Source organism: Pseudopodoces humilis, chromosome 1 (assembly GCF_049639895.1).
Source record: "Pseudopodoces humilis isolate 2021_Gansu_Grassland_sample_001 chromosome 1, ASM4963989v1, whole genome shotgun sequence".
Classification (NCBI taxonomy): domain Eukaryota; kingdom Metazoa; phylum Chordata; class Aves; order Passeriformes; family Paridae; genus Pseudopodoces; species Pseudopodoces humilis.
In genome coordinates this window covers 133,748,509-133,765,361 of record NC_142200.1, presented here as the reverse complement: position 1 = coordinate 133,765,361, position 16,853 = coordinate 133,748,509, and the positions used below count along the sequence as shown (strand labels likewise).

Genomic DNA, 16,853 nt, shown 5'->3' with positions numbered 1-16,853 from the left:
TTGTTGTCGCTGCTGTTTGTTTGCCTTGTAATACACATACATACTAGTAAAGAACTGTTATTCCTTTTCCCATCTTTGCCTGAAAGACCCTTAATTCCAAAATTATAATAATCCGAGGGGGGGGGGGGGTGTCATATTCTCCATTCCAAAGGAGGCTCCTGTCTTCCTTGGCAGACACCTGTCTTTCAAACCAAGACACCATAATAATGCTATGCTACAGTAAAAATTATACACAGGAGTATTTAAATGAAAGAAGATCACCATATAATGTGGTTCATTTTCACAGATTTTTAAAAATATGTGAAATATTTAAATATTAAATAATAAAAATATAAATTTTATATAAATAAAATATTAGCATATCATATAATGTTATATAGTATTAGATATAATAATATATAAAATATTCAATTAAATAATTTAAATTTAAATATGCTAGATATTTCAAATATGTTAAATATTTAAATATGTTAAAATATATTTTTAAAATATGTTATTGGAAAACCCAGAAGTACTAAATACATATACATCTACAGCTGATACCAACTAGAAAAAATAATTAAGAGGATGTCTTTAAGCAAAGATTTATTGTTTCTAAGCTTCTCTTACAAAAAATATGCACTCAAGCTCATTTTTCATTAGACAATAGTTCTGATAACCCAAATCTGTTACACCTTGCCCTGGATTTCTGGTAGTTTTCCCATTTTCCTTCCATTTTTAAAAAATATTACAGAAGCCTCTAATTATCTCCAGTGATATTACTCTCCCACTAGATATCATTTAGTATGTTCATGTTTTTGAACCAAAAAAATTTTAAAAAGTGGCAAGATAGCTGTTTTAATTTTGAACTTAAGTCTCATGCTCTTCACAGCACTCACTGAAAGCAGGGTTTTGGAATAAAGTAAAAAGATGAAAAGGACTCTTGTATGTATCCAAGTGTTTGAAAGTAAAGAGACCTTTTCATACAAGCACTTGGATGTATACATTTTTTCACATCTGTAAGTAATCCCTTTACATGGTATGCACACTTTGAGGAACACAATTCACTTTCCCCGTAAAAAGAAACCTGACATTGATCACATCCAATGAAAAAATGGATGCATATGAAAGAATATGAAATATTCATATTTTGCATATGAAAACCTGCAAAGTAGTCAAGCAATTAAAAGAAAAAAATAAATGAAGAGTTGCCAAGATTATCAGTACCAAAACAATGGAATTAAACCCTTCAAGATATCTCCACAAGACATATAAACTATCACTAGGGTACACTGAAGAAAATACATTTAAGTGATTTAAGTTGATGTGCAAATACCATTTCCCTGACTAAACTGGTCACGAAGCAGCATACTGGGGCAGTCATAAAGGAGACAGGTAAATCCACAGATTATGTAGCTACACAGCCTATATAAATTTGCCTGCTACTGTAAAATAACTCCAGCTGAAACTGAAAAAACAAATAATGCCTGCAAATTTTGGAGTGGAACTCTTTTTGCTTCCTTTTACCTGTTGATACGTGGTTTAATCTAATTATCCAGCCTTTTTTAGAAAGCCATAAAGTGAAATGAGCATCTCCTGAATGCAAGGAGAACCAAATACCTTAAAGCAGAATGAATCATATGGTGGAGGACATAGCTTTTGTTCTCCAGCAGTAACATATGAAGTCCAAATAGTTCAGGATGATTTGTATCATTTAGATAAAATCAGTGAAGTGAGTTACTCCCAAATGTTTGGAAATCCATACTGGAATAGGTGAGTCTAGTCCATTTCCACATACAGCTCAGTAATTTTCCCATTGACTTAGCAGAAGTAAACATCAAAATCAGTTAGCAGGCAACACTAACAATGTCTTTACACTCCCATATCCTATTAAACATCCTCTAAGAAAAATAATCTAAGACCAAGAAAAAAAACCAAACTCCTCTATACTTATTCACAGGAACACACACCATTTAATACTACCCAAGGGAGTATTACCAGACACTTTTTGCAGCTCACAGCAAAATCTATGCTGCCACTGCCATATTGTTAGTAAACACTATTAAAAAACAAACCATTTTACTGTATTTCTTTACTCAAAGATGTACTAAGTAATGAGTTTATTCATTACACTGTGTGTATTAATTCTTTCTGGAACATCAGAGCAACATCAACAACATTAAATAGTAAAATAATAAATAATGTTAAATGTTAAATAGTAAAAAGTTTTCACTTACCATGTTACGTGAAAAGCTTGTCGACATCCATGTTTATTACACGTCATACAAGCACCAGTGGCTGCTTTACTTTCTCTGCCTTGTTCATCACAAATATAGCATGTCTAACAAAGAGAAAATACTTAATTTGATAAGAAGCATACAAATAAATTCTGTGTTACAGGAGATTCTAGGCTGAGAACTACTGCATTTTGCAGCTAAGCCAGAGTAAGAAATTCTTTATGAAAGTCTAATCATGCTTGTTAGCAAAAGGAGATCACCTAGGTAGACTCTTGGGATTTCTGTAACACTTTACCAACATTAAGGCAGCACAAATACTGATTTGCTTACATTTCATACCACTGTCCACCAGCCAGAAGGTTAAACAGCTACGGGTTGACAGCATTACGCTTCCCAACTGTCCTTGCTTTCAAGTTTGTGTTTATGTCCCTTAAAGTCTCAATCATTTTCATATTAATTTAACATAACCTGTATTCATAGCATTCAGAAACATCAGATTAGACTGAGCGCCTAATGGTACAACATGCCATATGGTATACATATGTATCTACACAATTACATACAAAAAACCTGCAAACTTAAAATTTTATTTGTACATTTGGTGCAAAGAATTTCCCAAAGTGCCATAGCATGTTTCAGTACTCATATGATGCTTAGCTACTTTTAATTAAACTGGTTTTTAACAGAACCCTGCTTTGTTTGGATGACTACTTCAGTATGACTAGGACAGCCCCATAAACATCTTGTAAATTAATCAACAAAGAACCTTCTGTAAAAAAGCTTAAATTAATATATCAAACCTATTTCAACCTCCAAAACTAAAGCTAAAACAAGCTAAAATGAAAATAATCTATTTAGCACCTGGGAATATTTTAATAGCATTTTTGTCCATTTATTTCTTTTACTGGGATACCACGGCAATTTTAATCTTTTCTAAAACATTCTTAGTAGAATGGAAGAAAGAAATTAAGACAAAAAGTATCCAAATTCTTCCTAATTATTCAATACTTATTTTTAACACGAGGCCAATAAATATGGATACATAATGTATGTATACATTACTATACTAGGCATCACTACAATCTCTCACCAGCGTTCCAGGGAGAAATATACAGCAAAAGTAAATCTCTTTTCACTTTTTCCTGTCCTAATTTTTAGAGAGATTCTACATTATATTACATTTCTGTGTAAAATTTAACAATTTAAGAAGAGATTCTTAATGAAAGTACCATCCAGCACTGAGGTGGATTAGGTGTTTAAGTTTTATTTTAGAGAACCTTACTGAATATTAAATATTAAGAACACTCCTACCTCTGCAGAAATCCCATTATAAGGTCCTTAACATGAAAAGAGAAACTTCTTTATGCCAAAAAAAAAAGAACTGTCTCTATTTTAACTGACTTACAATGTGTCACAACTTCCTTTCAATGAGGCAGAGAATGAGTAGAATAATAAAAATAACATCAACCGTGGGTAGTAGAAAACATGGTAGAAAAAAATAGACCAAAAGTCCACTGAAATTTAAAAAAAAAATTATGTAATGCAAAACCAGTATTACTTACACAGAAAAATGAGTGAAATTCTGAGAGTGGAACAGCCTTTTACAGAGGTTTTTAGAACAACATTTAACAGGTGATGTCAGCTAATAAAGCATTTTTGGTAATATGCAAGACTTGAAGGTAGGAGTGTTATTCTTGTACAGTTTTCACACTACTTTAAAAAGCTAATATACCCTAAAATCATACCCTATAACCTAACATTTAAAAGATCAGAAAGGGGATAATCCTACTTAATTCTTGGCCTTGCTTCTTTCATACATCAAGGTGGTGAACACTGATAATTGAGTTGTTTGACAGCATCTGAGACTGGCTGCTTTTTACGTTTCCATACCATGACCTGGTATGAACAAGATTTTAGGAATGAACAAGGTCATGATCTATCAACCCCATCTGAGTCCCTGTATCAAGCATAAGTAACTTCAAAGTAAGATACTTCTATAAACAGAGAGTTCAACAAACCCCATAAAACTCAATCTTCAGTTACTTTCTGGATTTTTCAGAGTTTTGTTTCAATTTCTTTAAGTTTTTTCCTCACTGAAGCTCAGAAAGAAAAGCAATACAAGCATACCACTTAGTAGAGATGTAGACTCCATTTTTCAGTATTTACCCTATATGCACAGTCTCTGTTTTGGGACCTTAGAGCAAATTACAGTACAAAGAGTGAAAAATGACTACAAACTACATTATGAACAAATTTAAACATAACACGGCGGACTGACTACTCATTTCAAGAAGCTCAAAGAACTTTCCTGCAATAGTCATGAGAAGCATTAAACCTGTTTGCTAGTATTCCACATGAAACAGGGACAAAGAAGGTTCACCCTCCTGCTCCAACAGACACTAAGTTCTCTACAGCTGAGCTTCTCATATTTGTTCTTTCTGTTAGACACACAATTCCAGAAGCCTGAGAATCTTTGTCTTTCTTTCACAAAGGATGACTTGCATGTATTTGCAAATCTATACAGAAGCTACACCTCTGAAGCCTCTGAAACGTTCAAGTTTAAAACTGTGTCCCATCACCTATAACTGCACTCTTTCAAAGCTCTTAAGCTAAGAGAGTACTCTCCCAAATTCACTGGAGAAGAAGCAAAAGCTTTTAACCCAGCAAGGAAATTTTACTCAAAAGTGTAACAAATATACTACTTCCTTTAAAGGCAAAATATATATTTTGCACAGCTGTCTTTGTTACTCTCAGTATTTTCCCTTCAAAGATTCAATGCGTAAACCTTCTTTGCAAAAGCAAAGACAGAAGGGAAGATGAGGCAAAAAAATAATTACAAGGCTAAAATAATTTCAGAAATAGTTTACTCATAATAGATACCCAATGGCATTCGCTGATCACAAAATCAAACCTAGGAATTGTACAGAAATTTCTCATTGTTGCAGCAAGAGTACTGAAAGAGAAGTCTGCCAGCTGCATTCGCTACTAGGCAAACCAAGAAACTCCAAACGCACTTATCTTTTAATCGGTTCTTAAAAGGGATTCCTAAAAGCAGTGATTATATACAATTATCACATAGTTTCAAATGAACCTGAAAGAGACAAATAAAGCTGATATAAAATAAAAAGATATTATCCATGCATAACCATCCAAGGAATAAGAAACACCTATTTCTGAAAAGCAGCTAATATTCCATTTCTTTATTGGAAGCAACTGTGTAAGAAGAGCTTTCCTGATAGCTAACTCATTAATCAAATCATTCAGTGGATTCATTGTGTAATGTGATGGTTTTTATCCCCAGAGTAGGCAAACTTCAGGGAAATAGCAGCCAAATGTCTCTATATGAACACACCCCATGCTTTGGTATCTACAGCGTTTCTTCTTGCATTTAAGACTACTGTACTTGGTAATACTGCATATTTTGCAGTGTTTAGTAAAGAAACAAGTGCATAGGGAAAAAAGCCCAAACAAATTAAGTACTATGTCCTGGCAAAACTTCAACAATATTAACTTTACAGTGTAATTTCTCCCTCATCGCAATTTTCTTTGGCCTCTACTTTCCCCCAATTCCATATGCTAGTGCTCTATATGTATCCAGCCACACATAGAGAATTATTTAGAACTTCACAGGAAATAATATCTTACTTTAAATCTCCTATTCCAACCTGAGCTGACAAACAGAATGAAATTATTATTAGCCTCTCTAAAAAAAAATAAACAATTCCAGTCATTTTTTCCTAATTACATGTTTACATTTGTTCTCAGTGTGCAACCAACATTTCAAGAATTGTCATATCTACTTCTCAAAAAAACACTTTTCTTTCCCATTTTTACACAAATTAATAAAGTCAGAGTGAAATGCTTTACAAAATTTCTGACCTAAAAAAAATATAATTTAAATAAACACAATTTATCTTGAATAGCAACAGGAGTAGAAGGTGAAACTATTGCAGGCTACATGAAAAGGGAAGTAATAGTTTTATTGGTTTTGGGGGGTATTGCTCAAGAATAGCCTGCTTGGGAACCCGTGGCAGTTTAACCACAGCAGTACTAAATTCACCACCAGCTACAGACTTAGCAAGAGTTGAGAGTTCCCTGTCAGCCAATACTTCTTAAATCCAGTACTGTTACAACTAGACTGCAGCTGGCATGGCAGTTAGAATGGTTTCAGAAGGTTTGCTGCAGCAACTGCAGTATAGCCATTTCTTGGATTCCCCTGAAATCCACAGCTGCTATCTCCCTGACCCACAAAGCCCAAATAATGACAGTGAACTCTGAGTTCTGTAAAAAGAGAGAACAGAAACAATAATAATAATAATAATCAGGATAGGGGTGTGATCCCAAACTTTACAATTTCTGACACCAGTCAGAAAGGAACCTCACGATAAACTGTAGTGGCCTGATGAAAGTCGTTTTAGGCTGCCTGGTAATATGGAAAATAGGTCACAATCAGAACACCTGGCCAGAGCACAGAGAATTAAGAGCTAGACAACATCAGGGACTTTCAATACATTAACTGTATGGTGCTAGTAACTATTTAGTGAGAAAAAAACCACAGTAAATACAGAACAACAAAAATGGAAACTGGAATTTTAGCAGCAAAACACAACTGTATGCCATATATTTAGAAAAAAAACTGTTTGAGAAAGAAGAAACTTCAGTTACGATGAAAAGGAATTAAAGACAAAAGACAGAGACAAACAGTGGATTTTGTCAACAAGTAATAATAAAAGATACAGAGTACACTTTTTGAAGTTACAAGGATTTACTCATCCAATATCCAATTACCACCAATGGAAATGGTGCAAGATAAAACAAAATCCAAAGTGTTCCATTAAATTTTTGAAGTACATTAAGAGAGAACCACTGCCAATTAAAAAAAAAATGACTGACTACTACTCAAGGAAAAAGAAAACAGATGTTCTGTTTCCTCAGAGTTGAGGAGAGAGAAGAAATAAACTCATCTGTTATAGCAAATCTTTACTGCTTTGTGTCCAAGCAGAAATGTTTTATTAGTTCTGTACTGAATCTCACTGTTGCATGTTCTTGCCAATGCAGAGGGAAGCAAATAGTGAGACGCCAATAGAGATGCTCAGGTAATAATGAGAAAGCTTGAGGAAAACCTGGACACAGGCTCCTGATTTTTCAGCTACACTGGTAAATAAGATGGGCAAAACTTCTTGACAGCAACTAGAGAAAATGAAACAGAAAAGGAAAAGACCAAAGAAAGAAAAAAGGAAAAAGGCTAGGAAAATGGAGGGGCAGCCCATAAATCTAAGATGGAAACTTGGATTTGGGATGTGGTGGGTATGAGAAGTCACAGAGGCAACATGAACAGGGATGGTCTCCCTTTAGGAAGAACACAGGAGGTGACATATACCTTTTTATTCTTTCTCTATTTTATAACACAGTCTGTTCCTGCTTTACTGCAGTGTCCACAAACTACCATTAAGTAAAAAAACAAAAAACAAAAAAAAAAAAAAACAAAACCTATAGGTTAAAAGAACAACACAAGAAAAATACATAACACAACTAATCAGAAATTCAGACAGCTTGCATCTGCAGAAGGGAACATACAAAGACCAATGTAGTTAAGTGAGGAGAAAGCAACACAAGTGAAGTAAGAAAAATGTAACTATCAATAAAGAACACTAACAAGCTACTGGTTTATTGCTCTGCCTTTTTCTGTTAGGTTATTTTTTTTTTTTTAAGTCTCACCACACTTTATAAAACATTCCATCTCACTGACAATTATTAAGCAGGAGTTCTCCTATAAGCAAATAATCCCACTAAGGTGAATGTTGTTTACAAAGGCAAAAGTCTGCAAGCATTTGCCATAATATATTAACATACCTTTCTGTCCTAAAAGAAATGTTTATGAACATGTTTATGTCAGTATCAACACTTAAAACACTAGGACTTTGTGGTAATTAATAATAACATCTCAGATAATCTGCAATAGTATATTAAGCTATGAAGAATATCTGAGATTCCTTTCAAAATAAACTGTTTTTCAAAGATGATATTTCTAATTAACAAAACAGTCCCTAATCTGTAAAAGACTAATAAGAATGGCAGATAACCTTACAGCCTAATTTAATAATACAGATTTCCTAATTCTTCAATTTACAATAAAGACATTGCAGAAAACTTAGAGCATTGCTGCACACATTTAGGAATTTTATATAAAGTGCATTCTAAGAAGTACAGTTTTATATTACTAAAGCTCACAAGTTTTAAAACAAATGTATTAGATATAAAAAGACATATAATTATACCTTATTATAACGATCATGAGGAACAGACTGCAACACGATAGGCTCCATTGTAGAAACATTTGCAAACTGCACCTCGGGAATGTACAGAGCACAAACCACATGAGCCCAACCTACAAAAAGTTATAATTGTATTTAATGTTTTCTAGAAACTTAAAAGACATTTCAATGTAGTACAATTATAGTAAAAAGAACCTTTTACAACACTTTTTTGTTCCACAGACTATTTTAACTGTTTAGAATATTAAGGACATAAATTACACTTAAGTCATGTTTACATTTCATTTTTGTTATCCAAAGTTTAGACGATCAGTAATACATTTTTTAATGCAGTCAGGGAGAATTTATATGAGCAATACTCCATGAAATTCAAATACTAATGATTTATACCGTGACACACAAAGATAGAAACAATTTTTTTTTTATTTCTTGGATTAATACAGTCATTGCATGAAAGCTACATAAAGTCCTGCAAAAAGGAAGCAGCATCTGAGCAAACTGGTATTCTTACAAGCATAGAATCATAGAAGACTTTTGTGTATAATTTTTATTTTAAAAACGTCATTCTGATTTGAATAGACTCCTGTTTCTTTCTGTAGAAAGAAATTGTGACACATATGCACACCGTCACATCTCCTGTATGAAATCTCTTATTTTTCCATTTATAAAGTTGTGGCCAACTCATTTTATCATAGGAATACAAATACCTATATCAAGTCCTATGCTAATTCATTAACTTGGGGGTCATAAGTAAATGGTTAGTCACTTACCATACTGTGCTTTAACAACATTCTGAGAAAGCCAACATTGTCAATTGTCTGACATTTGGTCAGATGGAGGTGGGGGAAAACACCAAGTCAGAAACAAACCTATTAATTTTAAGCCTTTTTTCAACACAGAGATCCTGAGAGCTGATGGTTTGTTCCAGTGGAGGACCCTGTGCCATAACTGTAAACTTAGCAGAAGCCGCTACATAGCTAACGCAACACACTGCTCACATTAATAGCAGAATTATTAGAAGTATTATCATCTCATCTAAAAGTGAATTTGGTGCAGCTAATCACGTGCTGCGAATTCTGTTCTACCCCAAGAGGAAAACTGAAGTCTCTTGTCACAAGACCCTCAGTATACTTTAAAAATAGTTCTGCTTTCCTCCTACCCAGGATTACTTGTATGCAAATATTAAGGACATAAAATGACAGATTTACATCATTAGATCATCTAGAAGATTATTAGATTAGGCAAGCAAAGTAAATTTTCATTGTGCAAATGCATGCTATAATAAAAACAACAACAACAACAATATATTAGTAATAATAATTAATAATAATAATAATTCCAAAAATAAACGTTAAAAAATTAAACACAAAACCCACCATATACTGTCTCACTGCAGACCTTTCTGAGCTTCCATCTTGGATTTTCTCTTTTCAATCACTCTACAAAATCTAGAAGTCCCTCATTTCTTTACCAAACTGTACTCTGACTCTTACACTGAGCTAAACACAAAGCTATGCTTGCTCACAGTAATATTGTTGAGACTCTGGAATGGTATTTAGCATAAAAAGCACATATGCAATTTCAGATACTTTTCTTAAATCTTTTCCATTTTCTGCCAACGGATCTGGTGCCCCCCTCTCCATTTACTAAATTGGTAGTTACAATTTCTATGGAAAACAAAAATTGCACACACACACACACAACAGATACAGTCAACATCCACAGTCAGTACCACCCATATCATTCTAGTATTTCAACTGCAACTAAATACAGTATCTGTACTGCTCCATGATTTTATTCACAAATAGTCTGTAGAATTATTCTGTACAGAAAAGGCATGAGACTAATAAAAGTGTAGGGTAAAAAAAGTATAAACTGCCAACTTGAGCTGCTTTTAAAACCTGTTCCAACAGACTGTTTTAAAATTATTATTAACAGACAGACTGAGAAAAAAAAAAACTATAAAAACCAGTAAAAGTGAACATTTTTTGTTTGCTTGTCTACTTGAAATATCTTCAGGGAAAGAGTGCTTATAAGGGCTTTTCTAAGAATTGCAAACTGCCTTAAGCTAGAATCATCTTACTAAAGACAAAAAAATGTTAACATGGTGTTAATGGTGAATATTTATGTTTAAATCATCTCTCAAAAAATTAACTCAAATAGAAACACCATTCATCTAATAAAGCCATTAAACCAATAAAAAAGTGACACTGAAATTTTGAAGAAAATAAACCTTCTTCAGTTGGCTACACATAATTAGATGGCAAAAGCTTTTGCTTCAGATGTAATTAAGCCTGTACTCCAGTTACACTTACATATAATGGGAAATTACAATATAAATATACAAAACATACCACAGACATTGGGGGGGGCGGGGAGGGAAATCACTTACTAAGTGAACTGAAATTCAGGCATGTAAAGAATTTTTACTAATCGACTACAAAAAAATAAATCACAACACTACAATATATTCTTATTTACAAATAGAAAGTACACATCCAACACAACTGTGGCCAGTAGCAGGTTTTTAACGTTCATGAGACTAAACCAGTGTATCTATATAATGAAACAAATGAAGCACCACAGCACTAAACCACTTTTTGAACATGGGCTAATAAGCACCCATGGAATTGAGGACAAGGGACACTATCCACTGATTTCTATCTGGCACCTTCAGATCCCAGATAATCTGGCCTTGTTGGAAAATCACAATAATATAATAAATCACAATAATATAAAATCACAATAATGTCCAAGAATAATTTAACCAGAGGGGTGGCTGCAGCACCCTTATGTTATCAGCCTCAAATGCCTACACCAAAAAAGCCTAACTTCAGCAAGAGATTCCACTTGGATTCAAGATATCTTCTACATAAATTCTTAAATACTCTTTTGTCAAAAGTTTAACTGGTGAAGAAATACAGAATTGTCAGAGAGCAACACCCAGTTGACCTGGAAGTGTCAAGGAGAGTTTCCTTTAGGAAGAGTAAGGAAGATGCTTTTCCATAACAAACGCTGTTAAGAACCAGTTGCCTAAAGGTGCTGTGCAATCTCCACCTTCTAAGAACTACAAGGTCTGTAGACTCCTCCACGAAACTTCCATAGTTAAAGGAGGTCAAGAAGATTCCATTTTGCCATATAAGAACCAGACAATATGAGGAAAACAGAAATAAAGCAAACAAGAACCATTTTCTGAAACATCAAGAGACTAACCATCATTTCTAAAAAGCATAAGCATAGAAGTAAGGACACCTACAGCCATCATGTGATAGATCTCCTCGAGAGAATGAGCTACAAACCTATAAACAGTTTTACCTGTAATGTTTTGTGCAACTGAGAGTGTTCCTGACTATAGAACGCAGTGCAAAAACACCTTCTCGATCCACTGATGACATTTACTTCTCTTTTAGACAACTACTCAGGCTGAACACAGAGCTCAGAGTCCTAACAGAATAAAGGACCTATTGCCATGATCAAAGTTGAATGCTTTTTTCTGCTGTTTCCTATTGAATGATAACTGCCTTCTTTGTATGCAGGGATAATGAAACATCCTAAAGATACCCATCCAAACTGGACAAAGAAGCCCATATGAGAAGCAAGCATTTAGAAGGATGTGTGATGTTGAAGACTACCTTAAAATACATCTTTTTCCATTTACTCCATCTAAGCCATAAAGTTTGCACTATAAACTATATACTTCCTATTCAACTCACCTACTACATTATCCTAGGGCAACTAAAATTTTATCAGCAACTATACACCTTTTCCCTCCTTTTCACCCAGGAATTAAAAAAAACCAAAAAACAATCACTAAATCCAGTCCTTTTAAGCTTTACCAATGTTTGAATGTGAAAAATACTGTTGTACACCTATGGTTTAGATTATAAAATAAAAACCTCCAACAGCACTGTTCTACACATCCAATAACATTTAAAACATTCTCCCTAGTTTCTTTTGTAACTGAAATTATTCTATCAGCTCTCCTGTTCACCCAAACACTGCACAGAAATAACACCAAGATATTCCTATTTTTTCTCTTTTTTTCTCCAAATTTAGCCAGGAACTCATGCCATTTTTAAGATCACTTTTGCTCCAAATGAGTTCATTAAACCCATCTCTATAAACCATATAATTTACTCTTTAAATCAGTGATAAGCTACCATTCACTTTAGTTGTGTATGGTTTGAATTCAGACAATGGCCATAGATGTATTACTTGCTTTTTAAATTTTACTTATTAAACTTGCAGTAATTGCTAACAAATTCTTAACTATCCCCACTGAATTCCTTATATCCAATTCACTTTCAGTTTCATCTCACTTTCATGACAACTTTAACTGGAAGAGAGGGCAGGACAGATGTTTTTGTGAATAGACGTACTGGCAGCTTGCAAAATGTTCTTAAAATTTTCCCTTATACTCAAATTTTTAAATTTTATTTATTTTTCAGTCTTTGAAATGGTGGCCTTTTGACATATGCACCTTCTCAATAATATTATTTTTATCAGATGATATTGCTTGCCTTGCTTACTTTGTTTTTGTTTTTAAACCAGAAAGCCTAAAAAACATAGCATAAGGATTCAAATTAGCCACCAAGTTTGCTTGTTTCTGTGCACTCTTACTACAATTGTTTTCTCTGAAACTGCTGAAGAAACCTCCTCAGACTACAATGGGCTGACAGATTCACTGCTTCTTTTGCTGCACAAAAACCCAATACTCTACAATAATCAGTGCCTCCATCCATAAACTGTAAAACACCATTTTTAGTTTTTACTTATTGGTGATACACAAAGTTAAAAATATTTACTTCAACTACACTCTCACATTCAGTGACTTCAGGAAATGCTGCTTACCTTTTTTAAAAAAAATCCAGTGTGTTTCTAAGAAAACATTACACAAATATAAGACATTTTCCTTTGGAAAGATCTTAGAAAACAAATTCTACCAACTTTAAAACAACATGTAAAACCACATATAAAGCAACTCTGAAATCTGCTTTGATAACAATAATGAAAACAATTTCTTCCAATATCAAAAACTGGAAATTCATGCTGGAAAGTCTTCAAAGTTTAAATACACCACATGAGACTTGTAGCATTTCACTTAAATGAATTTTTATTTTGATTTATCTCTTGTAAAATCACACTACTGAGTTTTGCCAATTTTTACGTTTCATTCTAGTTCCTAAAATGTTTAATTACCACCACAGAATCTATCCAAATGCTACAAATCTCTCACTGAGATTTTTATTTCTGATGCCTCAGTGATATTTAACTCAATGCAAACCTAGCAGTACATACTTAACAGGTATAATTGCAACATACATTGTTCACTAATGTTCAGAGCAACAAAGCTCAGACTTCAGACTCCTAGTTGAAAATAAACAGTTGATCTGCTATCCTAATGTAACAGAAAAAGTAATTCCTACCAATTCCACCACCAGCAAACACAAGACTGTTGCCAACAAAGAGCTTTATAATTAAAAGCAAACTCTACCAAAGTAAATTAATAAAGAAAAGCCAAGAAGATAAATAATACACAGTATATTACCCATCTAACTAAATTTTTGCCTTTACAACTACTGCTGAATTGCCAAAAATTTTATTCACAAGTGCCTTCCCTGTAAATAAACTCATAGTATTTTTAATCTGCCTTCCAGCGCAAACTTTCAAGCCTTGTTTTTATAGTCTTTGACTCCATAATAAAATAACAGCAACAATCATATAATCCTTCCTACCATCCACAACAAGAGCAGCCCATGCCTTGCTCATGAATTAAGAGCAGGAACTCCACTATGACCCACGGTCAGTGCAGAAGCTGCGCAGAAAAGCACGAATGCACTGCAGGGACCAGCATCATGAAGCCACACTGAACTCCAGCCACAGAACCAGCCTGGTAGCACAAGAGTTCTGGATATTATCACCATCCCCTAACCATGCATTAATGTCAGAGCAAAATTTGTTTATGCATTGTAAGTTCCTAAAGAGTCCATTATATTTCATTAAAGAAGTCTTACTTTATTTCTAACTATAGCTCACTCCCAAACCAAGAGAATGTATTTATTATTCTAGCATAGAAAAATCTTTCCTTATTGAAATGTTAGTTTCTTATGAGGGCTGCTTCAAGTTGTCAATTAAGGATACACCTCAATCCATTTCAGCTGTAGGCTGCCACTGAAAAGCAGAATCTTGCCTTACTCCTTCCTTTCGACTGTACATTCTTGCCCTCTCCTTGCAGCATGAGTTTGCTATGTAGCAGTGCAAATAATTTTTTTTTCCATCTCATTACTTAATTTGCAGGAAACTTAATAGTTTACCTTTAAGCAACATCAGTCAATGGTCTGAAGCAATCCACACTGATGTCACATGACTACCATACAGAAAACCATCAGTGTAGAAACACCCAGTCAGGGGAAAACCACAGTCCCCTCCTTTCAGCAGAGGTCAACAGCTGTCCTAGATTACATGAAATTGCACCCTCCGTTTCCACAACTATCAGATCTGCTGACTGACCCAAAGGCTGAGCTCTATCCAACTCTGTTGGATTCACTTTTCAAACATGTACTTAAAATCACTATTGTTACTCTTTGCCAAAGGGAAAGATTAAGTACTATTTTAAACCTTTAGTTAAGTGTCTCTTCATTAACACATTCCATATACTTTTACCCCTGATCTTCCTTTCCTGTAAAAACAAGAAAACTTGCAGATAAGAAATCCATCAGCTGAAGTTATTGTCTTTTCCTTACTTTATTAAATAAACATTTAGAGTTTTCTATAGATAATACAGCATTATTCATATTATATTGTTTGATCCACCCTTTGAAAAGGGGTGAAAAGAAGGTGCCACCCTAACCACTAGAACTTCCACTGGTGTTGTTGGTAGTCAACCACGTCACTGATATAGAATAGGCAATTTGTTAAAAAAGGTAAAATAAATACTATTTGTCTATGAAGAAAAAGGCTTCATCCTACAATGTCCTACTACTGAATGTCACTAAATACTCCATTAAGAAAATCCTTAAATCCTCAAGTAAAGAACTGATTTATTTTGAGTCATCACTCTGCAGTACAACAAATAGTTTGTTTTTGAAACAGCTACCGATGAAATTCCATTGGTCGACTGAGTAAGCTAATAGCTTTAATAATTCTATCTGGCATGCAATGGAATTATTGAGTTTCTTCCACCTCTCTCAAGAAATCCTTTCATACAACAAAAGGAAGAAGTGTATAAATAAGCACCTAAAACTCTAAAGTAACATTTCTACATATACACTGTGAATATCAGTAATGTAAATCATAAACGTACAATACTTTATATGGTAATACATGCATTTCTATTACTGCAGTATTTAAAATTTATTCTCTTTTTTCTCTTTCCCAGAAAAAAAAAAAATACACACACTGCTGTAAATCTGCTCAAAAAGGCCAGAACATTTGTAGGTAAGCACTTGCAAAAAGCATACGTCTCAGTGTGTACATATAACATTATACCATTCACATTCTTAGACATTAACACCAAGAAAACTCATCAGAACAGTAAACCAGACAGTGAGACTCTAATAATAACAACGGCAATGGAAAAGCCTAGCATATAATGTTTTTATAGACTTGGGAGATCCTGCCACTAACCCAGGGGGTGGGAAGAGGGTCTGGATCATGACATAAAACCACCACATTGTTAGCTGGCCTTTCCCCAAGCAGCTGCATGAAAGAAGTCTTGGTAAAAAGTCACACAAAGAATGCTGTTACACAGCATTCCTGATCATCATCCACTGGAATCAGATTTCAAAGTAACAACTTGTATAGCAAAATCAAATCTTTTAAGCTTAGTGAAAATTGTAGAAAAAGATTACTGCAAGATAACTAAATGTGAGATGCACTATATTAGGTACAAGTGAACAATTTGCTTAAAAAACAGACTGTATACTCAGTATTGTGAGAAGATAAAAGAACTGGGATTCAAAAAGCTATAATCAGTCCAAATGGTCATGATTTTATTTCCTCCTCCCTGAGTGTCAAAAATCCAAAGGAAATTACTGCAAAAGGGAAAAATTACTGAACTGAAAAGCCCAAAACTGCCAAATACCAAGAGTTCTCGAGTACCTTCAAACAAATGCTCACTTGTTGCTTCTCTGTTTTTGAAAAAATGTGTTTGTATTTTATCCAACTACTAATCCACTTACCAATCCACCAAGCTAAAGGAAAATTAATCCTTCAACAGCCTTCTTAAACGTAAGACAGCAAATCAATAAGCAACTCATATATGTATCAGGTTTCCTCATTTCAAAAAACTTTTACATTCAGTCATGTTTAAAACCACAATGGTTCCCCTAAATGAACATAAATACCAAATTTACCTACAAAT

The 16,853-nt window shown here is 33.9% G+C and overlaps 1 protein-coding gene across 9 annotated transcripts in view; it reads right to left on the bottom strand.

Annotated features, from left to right (window-relative positions):
• MLLT10 (MLLT10 histone lysine methyltransferase DOT1L cofactor) overlaps positions 1 to 16,853 on the bottom strand; it is a 133,246-nt gene that overhangs the window by 90,612 nt on the left and 25,781 nt on the right. For 8 of the 9 annotated variants that reach the window (XR_015772120.1, XR_015772119.1, XR_015772121.1 and 5 more), the window contains 2 exons: positions 8,495 to 8,604; positions 2,217 to 2,320 (listed from right to left, as the gene is read on the bottom strand). Coding sequence is in view for 3 of the 9 variants with exons in the window: in XM_014248596.2 (XP_014104071.1) it covers positions 2,217 to 2,320; positions 8,495 to 8,604 (214 nt within the window). In the remaining 6 variants the exon portion in view is untranslated. The remainder of the gene's footprint in view (positions 1 to 2,216; positions 2,321 to 8,494; positions 8,605 to 16,853) is intronic. The other variant, XR_015772124.1, reaches the window with a different exon arrangement.